The sequence below is a fragment of the Penaeus japonicus genome, unplaced genomic scaffold (assembly GCF_977035675.1).
Source record: "Penaeus japonicus unplaced genomic scaffold, GWHDUDI00000001_assembly GWHDUDI00000037, whole genome shotgun sequence".
Classification (NCBI taxonomy): Eukaryota; Metazoa; Arthropoda; class Malacostraca; order Decapoda; family Penaeidae; genus Penaeus; species Penaeus japonicus.
The window spans coordinates 8,982,924-9,005,423 of record NW_028234439.1 but is presented as its reverse complement, the minus strand read 5'-3'; the positions used below and the strand labels follow the sequence as shown (position 1 = coordinate 9,005,423).

Sequence of the window (22,500 nt, the reverse complement as noted above, 5' to 3'; positions counted from 1 at the left end):
AAGACCGGGCACATTACGCTGCGTCAGAGTGAAAAGGCTCCACTTTCTCCATTCCTCGCTGAAAGTCGAAACTTGCCGCTACGCGATATTTCATGTTAAAGAATATAGAGATGGCGTTAGTGTCGCCGACAACCTATGCCACATCACCAACTTATGGACATTTTTTACGGCAATCTTTGATGTATTTTCAATATTATGCAACATATAAACCTTACATACTTGAAAAGACTATCAACCAAGAAGAAAACAAGCATTTTATTTGAGTCCCATTCCATGTGCACATTTCAGATGAAAACTCATCTGTTTGCAGTTCAAGTATGCGTCCGAAACAAAAGGCTAAACTATCCACATCACTCATAAGGAAAATCCACCCAAGAGACACACACACCAAATGCGCTCATACTACAGTATAACAAACACAAGATAAACAAATACACAGCAAAAGCCACGAGGTAGTGAAAGAGGGATTTTGTTCTCCTCATTCGGGTAGTCGGCAGCAAGACCTGTCAGCCGGCGTGGTCACGTGACCATTCCTTCCGTCAGGCCAAAGTTGACAACATGGCTGCGTCTCATCCATCACAAGTGTGCCGAGGCATCGTTAAACAGGTTAGGAGAGTGAAATAAGAGTGTATAAACGAGAGAAAGAAGAATAAACCTCTTGGACGCAAAATCGTTGCATTTAGCGCCGTGACAACTTAGTAATGGAGTTGGACGAGTATGTCATCGGTCCATGACCCCGTGTGCCAGATGGGGCCTTAAATGACCGACCGGAAAGTTGCTTTTTGGCCGGAAATTGGCTTTTTTTGGAGTATCCGATGTCAATTCCGCCCTAGGGATGCCAGCTAATCTCCTTTTATGAGGATGTGATCAGTATTTATTGTCGGCCAAACGATGTACAGAGGCGAGTCGGTTTTGTTTCACCATTTCCAGAGCACGAGGCAGGCTACACATTTGGATTTTAAACCTGAATCATGTCTAAACTGTAGAAGGATGGAATAAAAGTTCGGAGCGAGACATCGTGATTTTAAATTCTCCGTATTTTATCCAAGTGGTCAAATTGTTTTGTTTATCCATATGGCATTTAACGGACAGCGAAACCGCACAGTTTTTTTTTTTAAATGCCCTCCATGGATTTCCCCAATGTTCATCGCTGTAGTAAATCTGTCACCTGTGGAAAAATAGTTGCAGGAATGATTTCTTGACTCGACAACTCAAGACTTTATATTGCAACAGTTTGACCCATATGTCTTTGTTGTCTGTGACTGTAATAATCTTCACATTTAGGTTGTACCAAACAGTAGTCTTAAATGGTAAAATTCTATGTAGATTTGGCGTCTACCTTGCTCCATTGTCTGTATATGCTACTTGCTTAAGTATTTAGAGAAATAAGAGTAAAGTTAAACTTGATATCTAAACAAGATGTCAATTTACCATGTAGAATTGCTTGAGTAATGTCCAATGTAATATTGTCTCAGAAGTATATCTTTATGGAAAAAAATACTCTTTAGAGGACCTATTAATGATCAAAAGTAGTTGTTAAATGCCAATATTATTGTTTACGAGGAACATGCTAAAGGACAGATCAAAGTAAATTTGAACTTTCCATTTTTATCTTTGAATTCAATGGTGATGTGTGACATTAAATGTCGAGCCAAACATGTAATAATTTTCCTACCTGAATGGTCTGGGAGGTTTGTTAACCTTCCGCACACTAAATGCTGAGAAGATATCTAGATATTTCTTTTGATGATTCTTTCTAAGATAAATGTTTCCAATCAAAATAAAAAACTCTGAGAAAAATGTTTAATATAGTTTTTTAGTGGTTTTAACCCATTGGTCGCGGTTTTAATAAAATATGTATACAATTCTGTGGCGGGCTTATGTTGTATGGCACAGTGCCATCCGTGTCTACGACCGACTCTGCCTTGGCAGCATATTGTGCCTTGTGCCATCCGCTGTCAATGGGTTAACATGTGCAATACCAAAAATAGCTATTGATCTTGATTTGATAGTCCTGGTAGTAGGGAAGGGCATGAAATCTATCCTGGAAATTTTTGGATAAAAGGGGCTGAAAGATAATAGATATTGAGCCAAAACACACACTCGGTGCTGAAAATTGGCCAAGGAAGCTCTACAAACATGCCCACCACTAATCAAAGTTCAAGGGGTGAGGTGTCAGTTTTGAAAAGTTACTGGATTTCAATCTGATTTTCAGTAAAAAATATAAAAAATCACCTAGCTGTACAGTGTTTACAATACATTGTCACCATGAATTCCACCTAAGGCCCTAGCCAGGGCTCTGACCCCTGGACCCCATTTGTCTTTACAATATGTTGTAAGTTTCCCCAACCTAATTCCAGCATCTCTGACTTAAAGCTTTAAGCAGAAAGGAGAAATTAGTGGAATCATTTGGCTTCTGGATAAAATCCCACTCCCCAGCAATCTGGTATGATAGTAGTCCCCACTATTCCTCGTCTTTTCCAGCATAAGAGAAATATCTTTGGTCTCGTGGCCTTGGCCTTGAATACTATATCTGGAAGGCAGCTTGTGCCAAATATCCCTAAAAATATTTTCTCCTTTCATACTATAGGACCTTTACTAGTAGTGTCCTCCACTTCTGTTTAATGTACGAGGCAACACTGGCGTCAGGGCCAAGAAAGTTGACCGAGATGCTGAAATCCCTCGTCATCCAGCAATAGCTTATAATTGTAGATTAATGATAGATTGCATTTCATTATAGATTAATATTTCTTACTTTACTTTTTTGTTGCTCAACCTCTGCTGCAAAATCTGTCCTCCTGTTATAGACCCCCAAAAATCTATGAACCCTCTGAGTCTCCCTTTATGATCCTTCTGTTTCCCAAAATCAGACTCATCAGTTTTAATTGTTAATCCAGATTGCCCCATTTTGTCAATCCTCTGCACTTCACACAATTGTATTGGACCTTTGCAACAAAATGAAGCCCAGTTGTTAAGTCTTATCACTATTTATTGTCACTAAGAACACAATTCAGACAGTTTTACACATGGGGATGAAATGGTCAGCTGTCAAACACTGCACATAAGAAAGACACACACCCTCATGTGTTTCATGGCAAAATGGATAGCATTCTTTGCCAGTTTTTGTCATTTAAAGCTTCAGAAGATTGTGAAAATTGCTGTTAAATTGTAAGAATAATGTAAACAACTAATTGTTATGGAATTTGAACAACCCTGCTTTATGGCTAGATGTCAGCTATTTCTTAACCCTCCCAAAATGGGTCATATCTTAAGATGTTTGGCATGGGCCTGGCATCTTAACCCACTCACACCGGGGTGATTCCAGGTTTGTATGGTCGTAATGCCGGGGTTTTCGAACGCATAAGCCTAATGTCTCAAGACTCTAAGGCACACAAGCTGCAAGCCTGGGCTGCCCGCTTGCTCACCCCGAGCGCTGGCCTTGCCCAGATATCTCGTCACCGGTGTCTGACGTGAAAAACACGAAACGTGTCAGCACGTCATCTGGCGCGAATGGGTTAAGAGACTTTTCTTTATAATTTTCTAGCCTTGTGCTATGATATATACATCTATATATTAAATATTGGCAAAGTTGGGGGGGGGGGATGCAAGATTGATCCAATCACTCAAATTCTCATAGTAGAAGGGTTACTAAGCTTGACATATCATGAATTTGTGTGGGGTAAGTTGTCAGTTAACTTGACAAGTCAGAACTTGTCATTAGAGCAGATTCTTTTTAAAAAATGTAAAGGCTTCCAAATCTAAATTTGTATAGTTAAAATGAGCTTGTTAAATCTAGAGGACAGGGTTATGGTAATACCTAATTGCAATGTAATGCAATATTTTATTATGCAGTCTTCAGTTTTAGAAACAATGTTAGGTGGCCACTGTTTAGGTTGAGTAGGTAATGTTATTATTTAGGTGAACTGACTTTCATTTTTCATTTCCAGGTGCTTTCTGGTGATGCTGTCATTGTCCGTGGGCAGCCCAAAGGAGGGCCTCCTCCTGAGAGGCAAATCAACTTCTCAAACGTCATTGCTCCACGTCTGGCAAGAAGAGCAACGGCAAAGTATGAGTGTACTATTTCTTATTTGTTTTAGGGAGTTTTAACACATGCTATGGGATACAGTACATTTAATCACATAGTTCAGGAGTATGATATATGAGAGTACTTTTATTTATGTTCCATTTATGAATATACTTGCATTCATTCTCTGTATCATGTGTGTTTACTTTATATAATGGTCATACTGCTATATACATTTGGTTGTACATTTGAACAATAAAGTAATTATTTATTTCCTCTTGTCATCATACTGCATACTGACAAAATGTGTAAGAAAAGTTATTGGTTTTATGAACAGGTTTGGCAATATAGAAATTAAAATTACAGAAGGATTTCAGATTGATTCTCTTTATGCATTGGTTATTGTTTTTTTTTTTTTTTTGGTACAGTTTTCTTATGTTTCTCTTTCTCAATACTTATGGCACACCCTGTGATGTATTGAGATCTTTGGTATAAGTAATTTCTGTATGACATTTTAGAATATGAACTGAATTAAATTTTGAAAACTAGGCACTGTATCAATTTCATTACAACGTTATATTTTCAATATTATAAATGCAAATATGAATTTGACAGTAAACATATCATTCTGCTAATATATGTTATTAAAAAGTCAGTCCTGCCTTAGTTCAGGTAATGGAATTAATAGATTGGTAGCATATGAACATCCCTATTGCACTGTAAATCTAGAGTATGCAAAAATTTAGTTGTTGGTGTTTACATTTTGTTATTAACTCTATTCTTTTGTAGTCATTGCAATTGATGTGGGTTGCAGAGGAAGAGAGCAATTTTAAATAGAAAAGGGATTATTAATTAATTGTAGGGTTCATTTCAAAACTTGGTGTATGTTTGAGGAAGGAGGGATACATGTTCTTTTATTCCCCAACCCACCCCCAATTATATTTGTCATTGATTTCCTATTATTTTTTCAGTGCACCAGAGACTGTGGATGAGCCATATGCCTGGGAGAGTAGAGAGTTCTTGCGAAAAAAGGTAATCGGCAAAGAAGTTCTCTTTACTGTTGAGACCAAAACTCCAACTGGTCGAGAGTATGGAGCAATCTACATCGGCAAAGGTGAGTGTGCAACCTTCTCAGTCTTTCTTCTTTCCCCTCCTCCTTCCTCACTACATTTACCTTTCTCTCATATCCTGGGGCTACCATGGTACAGTGGGTGTGCATGGTTGGAGATCAGGAAAGTAGCCAAGTGCATGGGTTTAAGTCCCAGTCTGGCCACAATCAGAGTTTGGAATTGGATCCTCTTGGGGTAGCAGTCTCAAATATCCACTTGACCCATTCATGCCAGGTTATATGATATCATATACAAATATTTTGCTCCCACCAGACATCATGATCTCTCCCTCAAAACATACATTTTTGCATTGTTACATATATTTAATCATAGGAGTTCCATTTGTATACACATTTTTGTTCACTGGTGAAAATAATGTAAACAAATACATAAACCTCTAATTATGACCCCATTGAAGTGGGCAGGTGAAAAGCACTGATAGAGGTGCAGTCCAGCATTGTGCCAGGAGAGGTCTCATGTGTGTTATTCTAGCCACCATTATGCAAATGGAAGCCCTGAATGGGCTCACACCCATAAGAGACGGCACTGTCCTAGTCATTACGAAGTATTTGGAATGTAAAACCAATTCATCTTGATTAAAATATGTAAAATCTTTCTGATAATATTTTTTGTAATTATCCTACCTTTTATTTTGCTCTTCTGTAGACATTGCTTCGGCGGAGAATGTCACTGAGACCATGGTGTCGGAAGGCTTAGTCATGGTCAGGAGGGAGAGCATCCGAGGAGAGTCACGCCTGATGGACTTGGAAGACACGGCGAAGAGCCAGGGAAAGGTAAGTCAGAAGTTTCCCAAATTACAAGCATCTTTCTCTAGCTTTCATATGCATCAGAAATGTCAAAATACTTTAATGAGGTTGCCTTCACCCCTGAACTTGACTGGATAGAGAAAAGCATCTATCCTGTACTGGTAGCTAACCGTTAATGGACAAGAAAGTTCCGAACTTCATTGTAGTCTGTGCAGAAAAAGAAAATCTGTAATATAGAAATGGAAGACTTTATTATCAATGCCATGTAATGTATAGCCATAGGGAAGAACAGTAAAGATCTCTAAAAGAAATAATCATTTTGCTCAAATGAAAGAAATAACTACAAAATAACTATCATTGCCAAAAGTGAAGGTTGTGCCTGTTTACAATCTATCACCACTTAGGGTAATGACTGAATGCTTTATTCTTAGCAAATCTTTAGATGCAATAATAGAACAAAGTTGTCATTACGGAACATCAAATAATGACAGAAGGTTTAAATTGAGCTACAATTAACTTTGAATATCTATATCTAAAGAATTATCCATGAAAATGGATAGACCATGGATTGCATTCACAGGTCCTTCCTTCTCCTCCTTTCTCCTTCTCCTTCCTTCTCCTTCCTTCTCCTTCCTTCTCCTTCCTTCTCCTTTCTCCTCCTCCTCCTTCTCCTTCTCCTTCTCCTTCTTCTTCTCCTTCTTCTTCTCCTTCCTTCTCTTCCTCCTTTCTCCTCCTCCTTTCTCCTTCTTCCTTCTCCTTCTCCTCCTTCTCCTTCCTTCTCCTCCTCCTTTCTCCTTTCTTCCTTCCTTTCCTTCTCCTTTCTTCCTTCCTTTCCTTCTCCTTTCTCCTTTCTCCTTTTCCTCAGTCCTCCTCCTTTCTGTTTGTCTTTGGGTTGTTGAGTATTGTAAAGAAATAGATAGATATTTCCTTGTACAAGGAAATTAAAGTGTTTCAGAAATCTGCTTTTTAAGTTTATTAATCTTTTGTTTTTACAAAAGTATTCCTGTTCAAAAGCTAAGGAGATATAATGTATCCAATTGACACACAGTCCTTCGATCTGATGTAGAAATTCATCATTACACTAATTAAATTTGCAGATGAAAAAGTTGTATTTTTATAATCTACTAATTAAAGGCCATATATGTGAAAATGTTATTTATTTTTAGGCTTCCTGTGGAAAATTGGTCCAAAATGTGCATTTAGTGTGCATATCTTTCAGGGGTTAATGTAATTCCCATGAGATCTTGTATTATTCTTTGGACCTTATACAGACCCAATTTGAATTGCATGAATATCTGCTTACAGGGAAGGTGGGCAGGTGGTGATGCCCAGCATGTCCGTAACATCAAGTGGGCTTGTGACAACATGCGTTCCTTCGTGGACAAGGCAAGAGGAAAGCCAATTGATGCTGTAATTGAGCATGTCCGTGATGGATCCACTGTGCGGTGCTTGCTTATGCCTGACTTCAATTACATCACTCTCATGATTTCTGGAATCAGAGTAAGTTTTCACAAGATTTGTACCGTACTTAGTGATTTTGATTATTTGAAATTATTAATGAATCATAACCTCTTATTCTGGGAACACAAATGATTCGGCACTCTCCAGAACTGAAGGATGCCTTAAATTGTCTGGGTTTTCATGTTAGTTATCATACCTAATAATTACCAAATTATATTTCAGTGCCCAATGAACAAATTGGATTCTGAAGGCAAACCAGACAAGACCAGCAGTGAACCATTTGCTGATGAAGCTCGCTATTACACTGAATCCAGACTTTTGCAGCGTGATATTCAGGTTATTTTAGAGACCTTCAACAATAACAATTTTGTTGGATCCATCATTCACCCTGTAAGTAGAATTATATATTTATATATATATATAGGTATAGATATATATATATTTATATATAATTTTTAAATTTATGTATTAATCATATATATAATTTTACTAAAAAATATGATTACATGTAATCTTTCTATTTAGTGAGATAGTGTATTATTGATTATTAAAAGCTCCTTTTTTTTCTAGAATGGAAACATTGCAGAAGCTCTTTTGAGAGAGGGATTTGCCCGCTGTGTTGACTGGTCCATAGCCTCGGTCACAGGTGGCCCTGAGAAGCTCCGTGCTGCAGAGAAACTGGCAAAGGAAAAGAAGCTTCGTTTATGGACTGACTACAAGCCCTCTGGTCCTAAGGTATGGGTAGCACTCTTACAATTATAGTTTTATAATTGTAAGAGAAACGGAAAAACAAAGTGAAATTGTTTGAAGTAAAAAATAAACATGGGTTATTATGATTAGCTTTATTATTTGATAACTTCAAATCTGAGTATAGGGAATGATGTTTCTGATTTTGTGTACCTTTTAATTTCATAGATCGCTGACAAGGACAAGGAATTCACTGGCAAGGTCATTGAAGTCGTAAATGGTGATGCACTGGTGGTTAAGCGTCAGGATGGCTCCACCAAGAAAATCTTCCTTGCAAGCATAAGACCACCCAGGTATTTAGCCAGAGAAAAAAGTGTTTCATCAGTTTAAAAAATTGTGTAAAAGTAATAATTCCAAGTTTTATTAACATTCAACAGTGTTACAGATAATGTATTTTAGGTATATCATTGCAAAAGGTCTCAAAACTACCTCATTGCAGGCTACCAGAGTCTGAAGGTCCTCGCGCTCCTGGCAAGAACTTCCGTCCTCTTTATGACATTCCATGGCTGTTTGAGACCCGAGAATTCTTGCGCAAGAAGCTCATTGGCCAGAAGGTGCAAATCACAGTGGACTTCATCCAGCCAGCGCAGAACAACTACCCTGAGAAGACTTGCTGCACAGTCAGAATTGGAGACATGTAAGTAAATACTGTTAGTAAACTGGACTTGCTTGTGGTTGTATTTGGTGTGTAGGCTTTAACCTGTGTGTGCTTTTATATTAAGATATGAATTCCAATACAACTCTCTTAATTAGCATTTTGAGAAATTATCATCCATGACATAATTATTGAACTGACAATTGTTTGCTGAGAGTGAAATACCTAGGGGGATGTATACATGAAATTTAATTTGAGATTATTCTAAATGCCCAGCTAAGGTATGTGTTGCAAGTGTTTGAGGTGATTAGTGTTATCTCCTCTAAATGTAGCTCTTAGCTGAGATTCAGTAGTAACAGCTCAAAACAAATTGTAAAGTTTTAGCCTTTTTGTTAGCAAGCCAAAGGTTTTCCACTCCAGTTTGTAATGCTTTTATCTCCTCTTCTTTTTATTTCATAATCTTAAAATAGATAAGATATAGAATATAGTTTTGTACTGATCATTTGTATAAAGATCAAGCAATATTCTCAAATATGAGTACCTGATAGTCCACTTTTTGCTTGTTAATTTCTACCAGTACACTGCCTTTACATAATTCTATAGGGTATCTGGTTTACAATGTTCTCTACCAGAAAATGCATGTTAAACCAATGATATATATATATATAATTTTTTTTTTCCCTTTCTTTTTTTCAATATTTTCATTCTGAGTATAATGATATAGTCTTCTTTTTTCCATAATTTCATTTCTTGTATTTTATGTTGTACATATTTGTTAAACCTCTTCTCAGAAACCTACATCCTTGCAGCTGTGTGATGAATTTTGATTCTGCAGGTGACTATATTAGAATATTGCTATAGTATTAGCATTTCACAAACAGTGGGTCAGAGTATAGTATTGAACAATTGTCACACTCAATATTTGCTTTGATGGCTTTTGATTTTAGTGTAAATTTAACTTATGGTTTTCTGATTTTCTTTTAGCAATGTGGCAGAAGCAATGGTGAGCAAGGGTCTTGCTACAGTGGTCAGGTATAGACAAGATGACGACCAGCGTGCTAGCTGCTATGATGACTTGCTCTCAGCAGAAGCCAAGGCTATCAAAACCAACAAGGGACTGCATAACAAGAAGGAAACACCTATCCACAGAATTGCAGATATATCAGGGGTGAGTTATTGGAGCTGGCCTTGATCCATTATCACTTAGATGGTTAGCCGGAATAGCTGGGGCTATTCTGGCTCTGAATGGTTGGAATGCCGGGGTTTTCAAACATATAAGCCTAATGCCTCTGGATTCTTGGGCGCACTAGCTGAGAACCTGGGCTGTCTGCTCGCTCACCCCGAGCGCTGGCCTTGACCAAATATCTTGTCGCCGGTGCCTGACCCAAAAACCACGAAACGTGTCAGCACGTCATCTGGTGCCAAATAGGTTAACCCATTAGCAACAGGGCAGTTTTGACTTGGCCTGGATGTAACGCTAGGGTTTTTCAAAATGCACAGGCCTAATGTTATGGGCTATTTATCCACTGAGGCGGCTATCAATCACCCAGCATGCTGGCCATACAAAAAGCCATGATCTGATATCACTTCCATGGTGGGAAGTCCATCTGGGCCATGACATATCACATTATCAATAGTTAAGGGATTAATTGCCATTGTTTTCAGGAATGCACAAAAGTACAGTAAAAGTGATATTGTCTTTAAAGTATTTTACCAATATTTGATAAGTTAATGGATCTAAAACTGTAATGTGATGACTGTTTTCATAGTACATATTTCTATAGATGATTGCTAGAAAAGAGCATATAGATAAATTAAGTATAGTGATGCTTGCCTGTTAGTTTATATATAGGACAATACAAGCAGTTTCATAATTGCAGTAAACTTGTTTGAATCAGATACATTTATATATAACCTACAAAATGTTTGATTGTTATTACAGTAATATTTATCTTTTCCCTGCTCCTTTAGGATGTGAGCAAAGCAAAGAGTTTCCTGCCCTTCCTTCAGCGTGCTGGCCGCACTGAAGCGGTGGTGGAATTTGTTGCATCAGGATCTCGTTTCCGACTCTTCATCCCACGAGAAACCTGTCTGATTACATTCCTTCTGGCGGGAATCAGCTGTCCCAGAGGCTCACGACCTGCCCCTGGAGGAGGCACCCTACCCGGTGAACCCTTCGGGGAGGAGGCACTCAACCTCAGCAAAAGCCTGATTATGCAACGCGAAGTTGAGATCGAGGTAACTTTTGCGTTGGATTTGGAGAATTGGCGTTATTGGTATTTATTATGAATAGTATAGATATGCTGTTACCTCATTACAACTTTCATGTATGCCTTCTTTAATGATAAATCTTGTTCTCCTTGGAACAGGTGGATTCCATGGACAAGGGAGGAAATTACATAGGCTGGCTGCATGTTGACAAGAAAAACCTCTCGGTACATTTGGTAGAAGAGGGCTTGAGCTCAGTCCATGTTACAGCAGAATCCTCCAAGTTCTACCATCTTCTCAGTTCTGCTCAGTCAGCTGCTAAACAGAAGAAATTGAATATTTGGGCCAACTATGTTGAAGAAGAGAAAGAAGAAAAGGTTGCTATTTTAGGCAATTAATTTTCATTTATTTTCTTCCTTTTACTGTTGAGGACTAAAGTGTATAAAGGAATTATATGTTTTTGTTTTTTTATCATATTTATATTAATATATGGTATACGTTGTCTTCCCTAAGGTTGAAGAATTGCAGCATGATAGAGTAATCGACTACAAACCTGTAATGATCACTGAGGTCTCTCGTGATGGCACCCTCTTTGGACAGTATTGCTCTGATGGGCCAGCACTAGAACAGCTGATGGACAAACTCCGACAAGAGTTCACCAAGAACCCTCCTTTGGCTGGGGCATACACGCCAAAGCGAAGTAAGTCAAGACTTCATCTCTGTTTGTCTCTCTCCCTCCCTCCCTCCCTCCCTCCCTCCCTCCCTCCCTCCTTACCTCCTTCCTTCTGTTATTATTATTACATTATTATTTTATTTTTTTATTTTTTTATCAACAGACGAGCTCTGTGCAGCCCAGTTCATTGATGGATCCTGGTACCGTGCAAAGGTAGAGAAGGTGACTGCCGGCAAAGTCAGTGTCAGATATATTGACTATGGCAATAAAGAAGAAACCCAGTCTGTCAAGTGTGCAGCTCTTCCCATGGGCTTCCACTCTGCCCCAGGTTATGCGCATGAATTCCATTTGGCACTCGTGAAGTTCTGCAAAGATGTAAGTCTTTAACTTGGTCCCTTTAGAACAAGATTTCATCAAATTTTATATTTTTTATTTTTAAATGTAATTTGCTATATCCATGCATTTTTGGAGACAGTTACAAAAATGCTTGGTCTAACTAATTTTTCAAATTTCAGGAAGATTTTCTTGAAGATGCGCTGGCAGCTTTCATGAGCGAAGTGATGGATCGGGAGGTCCTGATTAACCGCGAGTATCGCATTTCTGGTGCTGAATACATAACTATCCAACGATCAGACACGAAAGCAGATGTGGCAAAGACACTCCTCTCTCAGGGCCTGTTGTTGTTGGATGAGCGAAGAGACAAACGGCTGCAGTCTTTGGTGAGATTCATTTATGTTTTCTGATGTTAGTTTGTTCAGTGAGGTATTTACCTTCACAGAATTAAAGGGAGTATATAGTATATAATTGTAAAGAGAAAAGTGATTTGTTCCTATGAAATTTCTAAGTTATTCATGATGGAAATGAACAGCATAGCAAATTAAGGTTAATTTTTATATTAATCCCCAACCCCCGCTTTTCAAATAACATTCTTATTGCCTTTCCTTTTGTGTAGGTGAGTGAATACCGCACAGCCCAAGAGGAAGCCAAGAGGAAGCACTTGAATATCTGGCAGTATGGTGACATCACCGACGACGATGCCCATGAATTTGGCATGGAGCGGTAAAGAGGATGGAAAGGAGAGAAGGAATAAAACTTTATGGCAACAGTTCTAGGTTACTCCATAAGGAAATATATTAATGTGATAAGTGTTAAGACTTTCTCTGGTTTTGATATTAGGATTTAATTTAAAATTGCATTGTAAGGAAACACAAATTAAAACTGGCATCCAAGCTGTATTTGCATTTTCCAAGTGAACCCCAGTAACTCTTTATGATGAAGTGCGCTGTTACTGTACAAAGTACTTTCATCTTTTTGCTGATAAATTAAATAACTTCAGTTTTAAAACCATATATTGATTAAAATTAGTAGTGAAAGGGTTTGTGGAGTGGAAAAAAGTGCTTGCCATCTTCTGAGGAGTCTCCTAAACATTGCCAGCAATTTGTGTAAGTGTAAATCCCCTCCGTGGCTTAATTTTCTATGGCAGTCTGGCCTTTTTTTTTTTTTTATGTGAGGTATCAGTTTCATTTTCCAAAGGTGTGTGTAATAGTCGTAGCTTTCTAAGTTTGGTTGGTGTCTCCTCGACCTTAGACCCCCTAAACTCTGGTACTGAAAGAATCGGCTGAAGGTATATATATATTGGAAGTGCTATGGAGTTTCTCAAATATCATATTCCATTACATGTTGCATATAAAGGTTGTTCTCAAGGAAATAAGCCGATCTTTTTTCTTTCTTTAATCAAGTGGTCTCCTATACCATTTGAGGAATTTCGTTCATGTTGAAGTATTGTTTTGAAGTTATATTTTGTATTTTTATTTATTTATTTTTGTTAAAGTATGCATTGCTGATGCAATTTATATAATCTAGGTACATCAAAATGAAAAGACTTCTGTACAGAAGTAGTAGTTTCATTACACAAATGTCTCAAATTGTGACTTGAAAAGTTGTAATTAATATATTTGCAAGAGATTATATGCCAATTAATGGGTACCAATATGCTTCTACTTTTGAAGATGTGTATATATAAAAGCTATAACTAGAATTACATCAATTGACATTACTGTTGTCTACAAATTTTGTCTATGTCCAGTGACTTCTACACCACTTTTATATGATTCTGAAGTTTATTTTTTGAAATTGTTATTCAAATCCAGTTGTTTTAAGGTTAGAAGGAAGGGACACCATGGGTGACTTAAGAACCAATATAAATGTCTTGTAATGTATTGGATTTTTCATTCACCCTTTTTGAAGATGGTTTTCCATTTCAATAAGGACAAGGGTAGTGCCTCCAGAATCATTATCAAGCTTGCTGAGATTTATACTTGTGTTCTTCACCATTAGTTTGCTAGTTATACTTTTCAGTTCTTTTTACTGATTTTGAAAATTAAACCCAAGAGGATTTACAAAAGTAATGAATGGTTTCGAATCCTATCCAGAAATCAAGGTCATTATATGCCACCGTCATAGTTTTCAGTGGCATATTCCCCAGCACTCCAGGTTGGAAGAAATACCACAACTGACCTTTCCTAATACTTTGACTTTCCTTTATAAAGGAGAGTGTGTTCTCGTATGAATTTATACAAAGTATACCAATGTTTGTATTAAAAAATAGACTATTGTACAAGCACTATCCTTGTTTTGAAATTACATTGTTCTGCAGAGTGAAGTCTTCTAAAGCCACATCAAACTGCATCAAAGGAAGAGCAAAGGCCTATCTACACTGTTAGGCCTAGTCTAATGGAGGCTTTTCTTGTGGTTTCTCCATTTTGATGTTACATCAAGCAAAGTTTGCCAAGTAGAGCTCACTTATCTGGATGGAGCCTTAGTGGCCACCTGTAGTTTTCAAGCATGCTTCTTGTTTTTAAGTGGGGTGGTAAAAGACGGCACACTGCCGACTCTCTACTTATGTAGGGAGTTGGCATAATAGCTCAACATACTGGCATGCCGGTGTGCCAGGTAATATAAACAATTACAAACTTGTGTAGGGCCACATAATTTTATGGCAAATCTACAAAATATTTTCTCAAGTGAAATTTCTATTCAGGCCACTTTGACATGTACTGCATGCTGGACACTATAGAAATATAAAATATCCATGAATTCATCGAGAAAAAAGTGACCATACCAAACAACAAGGAGAGACCATGATGACCATACCCCACACAACCAGAAGGGTCCATGGTAACCATACCACATACAACCGGGAGGGTCCATGGTGACCATACACACTACCAGAAGGGATCATGGTGACCCTACCACACAACCAGGAGGGACCATGGTGACCCTACCCCACACAACAGGGACAGACCATGGTGACCATACCACACAACCAGGAGGGACCATGGTGACCATACCACACACAACAGGGACAGACCATGGTGACCATACACAACCAGGAGGGACCATGGTGACCATACCACACAACCAGGAGGGACCATGGTGACCATACCACACACAACAGGGACAGACCATGGTGACCATACACAACCAGGAGGGACCATGGTGACCATACCATACAACAGGGACAGACCATACCACACACAACAGGGACAGACCATGGTGACCATACCACACAACCAGGAGGGACCATGGTGAACCATACCATACAACAGGGACAGACCATGGTGACCATACCACACACAACAGGGACAGACCATGGTGACCATACCACACAACCAGGAGGGACCATGGTGACCATACCACACACAACAGGGACAGACCATGGTGACCATACCACACAACCAGGAGGGACCATGGTGAACCATACCATACAACAGGGACAGACCATGGTGACCATACCATACAACAGGGACAGACCATGGTGACCATACCACACAACAGGGACAGACCATGGTGACCATACCACACAACCAGGAGGGACCATGGTGACCATACCACACAACCAGGAGGGACCATGGTGACCATACCACACAACCAGGAGGGACCATGGTGACCATACCACACACAACAGGGACAGACCATGGTGACCATACCACACACAACAGGGACAGACCATGGTGACCATACCACACAACAGGGACAGACCATGGTGACCATACCACACAACAGGGACAGACCATGGTGACCATACACAACCAGGAGGGACCATGTTGAACCATACCATACAACAGGGACAGACCATGGTGACCATACCACACAACCAGGACGGACCATGGTGAACCATACCATACAACAGGGACAGACCATGGTGACCATACCACACACAACAGGGACAGACCATGGTGACCATACCATACAACAGGGACAGACCATGGTGACCATACCACACAACAGGGACAGACCATGGTGACCATACCACACAACCAGGAGGGACCATGGTGACCATACCACACAACAGGGACAGACCATGGTGACCATACCACACACAACCAGGAGGGACCATGGTGACCATACCACACAACAGGGACAGACCATGGTGACCATACCACACACAACCAGGAGGGACCATGGTGACCATACACAACCAGGAGGGATCATGGTGACCATACCACACAACCAGGAGGGACCATGGTGACCATACCACACACAACCAGGAGGGACCATGGTGACCATACCACACAACCAGGAGGGACCATGGTGACCATACCACACAACCAGGAGGGACCATGGTGACCATACACAACCAGGAGGGACCATGGTGACCATACCACACACAACAGGGACAGACCATGGTGACCATACCACACACAACAGGGACAGACCATGGTGACCATACCACACACAACAGGGACAGACCATGGTGACCATACCACACAACCAGGAGGGACCATGGTGACCATACCACACAACCAGGAGGGACCATGGTGACCATACCACACACAACAGGGACAGACCATGGTGACCATACACAACCAGGAGGGACCATGTTGAACCATACCACACACAACCAGGAGGGACCATGTTGAACCATACCACACAACCAGGACGGACCATGATGACCATACCACACACAACAGGGATAGACCATGGTGACCATACCACACAACCAGGAGGGACCATGGTGACCATACCACACAACCAGGAGGGACCATGGTGACCATACCACACACAACAGGGACAGACCATGGTGACCATACCACACAACCAGGAGGGACCATGGTGACCATACCACACACAACAGGGACAGACCATGGGGACCATACCACACAACCAGGAGGGACCATGGTGACCATACCACACAACCAGGAGGGACCATGGTGACCATACCACACACAACAGGGACAGACCATGGTGACCATACCACACAACAGGGACAGACCATGGTGACCATACCACACAACCAGGAGGGACCATGGTACGTGACCACCAGGGACCATGGTGACCATACCACACAACAGGGGGACCATGGTGACCATACCACACACAACAGGGGGACCATGGTGACCATACACCACCAGGAGGGACCATGGTGACCATACACAACCAGGAGGGACCATGGTGACCCTACCACACACAACAGGGACAGACCATGGTGACCATACCACACAACCAGGAGGGACCATGGTGACCATACCACACAACCAGGAGGGACCATGGTGACCATACCACACAACCAGGAGGGACCATGGTGACCATACCACACACAACAGGGACAGACCATGGTGACCATACCACACACAACAGGGACAGACCATGGTGACCATACCACACACAACCAGGAGGGACCATGGTGACCATACCACACACAACCAGGAGGGACCATGGTGACCATACCACACACAACAGGGACAGACCATGGTGACCATACCACACACAACAGGGACAGACCATGGTGACCATACCACATACAACAGGAACAGACCATGGTGACCATACCACATACAACAGGAACAGACCATGGTGACCATACCACACAACCAGGAGGGACCATGGTGACCCTACCACACACCAGGGAACCAGGTGACACAACACCCCAGGAGGGACCATGGTGACCATACCACACACAACAGGGACAGACCATGGTGACCATACCACATACAACAGGAACAGACCATGGTGACCATACCACACAACCAGGAGGGACCATGGTGACCCTACCACACACAACCAGGAGGGACCATGGTGACCATACCACACAACCAGGAGGGACCATGGTGACCATACACAACCAGGAGGGACCATGGTGACCATACCACACACAACAGGGACAGACCATGGTGACCATACCACACACAACAGGGACAGACCATGGTGACCATACCACACACAACCAGGAGGGACCATGGTGACCATACACAACCAGGAGGGACCATGGTGACCATACCACACACAACCAGGAGGGACCATGGTGAACCATACCACACAGCAGGAACAGACCATGCTGACCATACCACACAACCAGGAGGAACAATGGTTACTGACAGGCTGACTGGCCATCCATCCACATGGGCAGCAACATGAGCATAGCCTAAAACTTTGCCCAGTGAAGGCACACATAAGCATGTGGCTCTCGTGTGTGTGTGTGGATGCAGCGTAATCCATGAATCAAAACTTATGGCACCATTAAATTTTTAGTCAAAAACTAAAAATTATTCATTGATGAAAACACTGGTCAGAAATGTATTTCCACTCATCCAGGTATATATACTATTGCCATTCTCAAAACACAAGTGAATACTGTGTGAGAAGGGGCTTTTAGTTTCCAGTAGAGTAAAGAAAACTACTGAAATGGTACACAGTTACTATTTATACCTTTTGTAAAATGTTGATTATTTTTTCATGTTTATTCGTGATCTAAAAGTATTGCATATAAACAATGCTTCAAGAATCTTTTAATTAGCTTGATTCTATTGAAAATGTACTATCATAATTAGAAGGCTATATATATATTAGGGCTGTGACATTATGCTTTTGGCATAAAGCATATTCTTTTAGCATATTTCATTTTAAAGAATATGCTTTTCATAGGCCATTTTAAAAGAATATGCTTTTTATAAAAAAAATATGTTTTTTATGTAAACTCTATTCTTTTTACTAAAAATCTATGCTTTTATACGCCAGATGAGTAAATTCAGTGTGTTTTGTTCACAAAATCATTCAAGGATGCGGCTATAATAGAAATATAGAATACCACTACTACACTATTTTATTTACGCCTTAAAACTGCATGATAAAACGAGGGAAGAGGGAAGATAAACGAGGAGGGGGAGGAAGGGAGGGAAATATGGAGAGGGGGTAGGAAGAGGAGGAGGGTACGAACAAGGGGATGAACTATGTGGTTGGAGCTTGATTACGTCACAGGTATTATGTCACCAATTTATGTTCGTTTCTTTGGGAGAGACTAACTTTCTCCTTTTTATAGGGAGTAGTGGCATTATTATGTACTGTTGATGATTCACAACACATTGGGATATTACGGGAGGGTGTGAAATACCCTGTGGCAAAGTTTCATAATGATATGAGAGTTTGTTGCAGTTATTTCAGAAAAACATGTCCTCAAGCTCTCTGAAACGCTTATTAGCTAAGTGTTGTCGTTTCAGCACACTAACTCTCACCACATAAGAACAGAATGCCGAAGGTGGAGAGACCGCAACTGCGCACAAGATTGCTCACGGAGTTCGGAGATTTTACAGAAATTGATGGAGAACTGCAATGCAAATTTTGTGCTACAAAGGTCAGTGAAGTCTATGGGTTAAAATGTTTATATGTTTTAATCCATGATATAGCTTTTTTTTTGCAAAATATTTTCGCACAATATTTCAAATACGAATATACCATGGGCATTGAAAAATGTTCTCATTTATTTAGGTTCCCAATTTGAAGAAATCTTTAATCGTGCAACATCTGAAGACTAAAAGACACAGAGAGAATAAACAAAGATCGCAGCAAGACGAGGCAGTACAGGAAGAAGGCTTAGAAGATGAAGAAACTGTTGAACAGCAACTTCCACCTGCGCAAAAGAATTTTAATAGAGATCTCTGCAAAGCTTTAATATCTTCTAACATACCTTTAAATAAGGTAAATTCAACACCGTTCTCATCCTTTCTTCTCAAATATACTGCATACACTGTTCCAGACCAGAGTACTCTTAGGAAATACCATGTGCAAGATCTGTATAAGGAAACTTTGAGTGATCTTCGACATAAAGTCGATGCAAAAAAACTGTGGGTGTCGTTAGACGAAACGTCAGACGTGGAGCAGAGGTATGTTGCGTGCTTTGTGTTTGGGATACTGGGAGAAGAGGAGGAACGGCTTAAATGTTATTTAGGCAACGTAGCTGAGCTGAAATCTGTAAATCACTCGACCATAGCAGCTGTTAGTAGCTAACAAAGTATAACTTGCTTTGAACTAAAATTTAATGGTAGGAGGAATTGTACTGTTCAGTGCACATATATGCTAAATTCAATGCCTTGTGAATTTTAAGATAATATAACATGCTGTTTGTGTTCAGAAAACACTATTTGCATGTATTTCTTGGTGATTTGTTTTTGTTTTTTAATATCAGAGAAGTGTTAGTTAAATAGGTCCAGTTTAACTAATTTTGACATGATGCACAATCAATAGGATATAATTTTCTTGAATCGTAATGTGGGGCAAAAGAAACATTTGGAAGAACAAACTATTTCACACAGAAATATTGAAGCTCATTGTAGTGGGATTTAGAAACTATTTCTTGGGCTTGCAGAAAGTATTTGGTAATGACAAAACCTTTGAAATTTTTACCAAACATGATAGTGTTAAAGAGCATCAAAATCCTGGTATATCAAAAATGATGACAAAGTAAAACAATGGGGTAATTTCCAGTAAAAACTATAATTAACAGCAACTGAACTTGAATTTTTTTTAGGTACTCTTACTGGTTTGGTAGATGATTCAATTATCTAGCTATAATTACAGCCCAATCATTCTGATACTAGTACACCATAAAATCAGGAACGGGCAGATATCTCCATTCATGTAAACTCTGCATATCAACAGTTTTGTAAAAGTCATCTTGAATTCCTATTTTGCATGGAAATATATCACTTGGTAAACCTAAGCAGTCTCGCATTTCCTCCATTCTTTTCCCGTGCAAAAAGAAAAACTCCTCAAGATCATACAGATAATGAGGACTGAGCCTCCCAAGGTAATTGCCAACAGATAACGAGGTCTTTGCAAATAAAGTAACACTAAAGCTATTCACTTTATTCAAAGTTTCTGATGCCATTTCCATATAACCCCCAGACTATAAATGTTTAAAAGACATGGTTAACTGAGCAGTCCTGTAATACTCATATGCTCATTAACTAATTCAGTCATAGGTTTTATTGATAAGCATAGCTTCTGAAGCAGCAATGGTTGACATTTATATTGGTGCCAAAAAATCAACAGAAAATGCTGAAGAACCCTGTACACAGTACAACTAAAACTTTGTCTAATAAATCTGAAATTTATTCACACTGCAACCAGGAATCCTACTGGCAAATGCATTTATTTTTTAATGATTGGTGCATTACTTAACATTTAAAAGACGATATTGCACCAAACTTTTAAGAATTAAAGACTAGCAAAGATGGTGCAGCAAGTTTATGGCACTGCCTAACTGTATTAGATCAATATACAGTATATTAAAAAGCCCATGATATCAAGAATTGCACAAAAGAAGCTACATTTCTATACAGAAACTTTTAATTAAAGCCAATATTGTCAGTTCACTATGACAGCCTCCAAACTTACAACAGACATATCACATGGTGAAGCTAGTAATTTCTGATCGAGTAACATACTTAGAAAAATCTTCCTCACACTTAATACTACTGTAATTACAGTCATAAAAATATCCAATATAAGTACACCTAAACAAAAATACATTAAGGCATTGTAATATTTCTATATCGGTCATACTAGTTATTGCGAGTTGGGTCCATTCTGTCCATTCTGTTGAAAACTTATGTTATAGCCTCCAGTGTTTGGGTCTTGCTGAAGCTGAAAGTTGTTTGTAGAGAGCCCAAATGGTCGTAGAAACATGTTGCCCAAATCCTTCAATTTCCCTGTAATATAAAATATATAGATGAAATTCATCAAGGTAAAAGCTAAGAATATCTGAAACACAACAGTGAAACTAATACATGTTCACAGGATTACTGCTATGGCCCTGATATGTTTACCTGTGTAACTCTCGCACTTGTTCACTCTCAAATCATGATCACTATCACTCACACTAGCTCATCCACTCTCTCACTATCTCCATTGCCTTTTCAACCTTTCACTATCTCAGCCTTATACTATCTAGCTCATCCTGTCAATACTTCCCTTTCTTTCTCAACTTTTCACTATCTCATCCTTTCACATTCTTACTCCTTTCTCTCCTCTCCTTTTTTTTTTTTTCTTCCCCCTACCCTCTACCTTCCTTCTACCTCTGTATCACCCTCCCTCTCCATTTCCCTCTCCTTTAGCAACTTCCCCTCTTCTCCCCTTTCTCCATCAATCTCACTCTCACTTTTTGCATGTGATGTGTTTGCAGAAGTGTGTACTTGTGTGTTGTCAGATGATGTACATGTGATCTCACTTACCCATCATTTCCTCTTTCAGCTTCTCATTCCTTTCATTAATAAGGGCTGGCAATCTCTGAAAAAATAATACACATGAGTAAATAAGAGTCATGCAATCCTCATTTCCCCATTTCAAAATGATATTGAATGACAAACAGCAACTTAATAACTGAATGGCGACAGATCTGTTCAAGCCATGGTGAGGATGGAGCGAAATTCCTGATGTCATCTATACACACCATGACAATTAAGGCTGCTCTATGATGTTGTCTGTACTATGTAGGCATCGAGTTTTATGGCTCCAACGGCACTAGTTCTCAAGCTACTACCTTCCAATGTTAGACAAAATTCTTGATTTTCAAAGCATTCACTTCACACTTTAACACTTCTAATTATTGAAATTGCCCTGCCCCTTGGCCAGTGCACTTT

The 22,500-nt window shown here is 39.7% G+C and overlaps 2 protein-coding genes across 2 annotated transcripts in view; one reads left to right on the top strand and one right to left on the bottom strand.

Moving 5' to 3' along the window:
* The first annotated feature begins 448 nt into the window (after positions 1 to 448).
* Positions 449 to 13,803, top strand: Tudor-SN (Staphylococcal nuclease domain-containing protein 1). The gene is made up of 16 exons (XM_043030794.2): positions 449 to 606; positions 3,948 to 4,066; positions 4,996 to 5,138; positions 5,800 to 5,927; positions 7,206 to 7,400; positions 7,584 to 7,751; positions 7,932 to 8,096; positions 8,277 to 8,401; positions 8,548 to 8,745; positions 9,688 to 9,871; positions 10,675 to 10,941; positions 11,073 to 11,288; positions 11,425 to 11,611; positions 11,748 to 11,959; positions 12,100 to 12,303; positions 12,537 to 13,803. Exons 1-16 carry the CDS (start codon positions 559 to 561, stop codon positions 12,645 to 12,647), a joined length of 2,670 nt encoding a protein of 889 aa, XP_042886728.1. The 5' UTR covers positions 449 to 558; the 3' UTR covers positions 12,648 to 13,803.
* Positions 13,804 to 20,710: 6,907 nt separating this feature from the next.
* Positions 20,711 to 22,500, bottom strand: part of Ttc1 (Tetratricopeptide repeat domain 1) — an 8,037-nt gene continuing 6,247 nt past the window's right edge. The window contains exons 6-7 of the mRNA XM_043030796.2: positions 22,093 to 22,147; positions 20,711 to 21,570 (exon numbers count right to left, since the gene is read on the bottom strand). Coding sequence (XP_042886730.2) covers positions 21,428 to 21,570; positions 22,093 to 22,147 — 198 coding nt within the window. The 3' untranslated portion in view covers positions 20,711 to 21,427. The remainder of the gene's footprint in view (positions 21,571 to 22,092; positions 22,148 to 22,500) is intronic.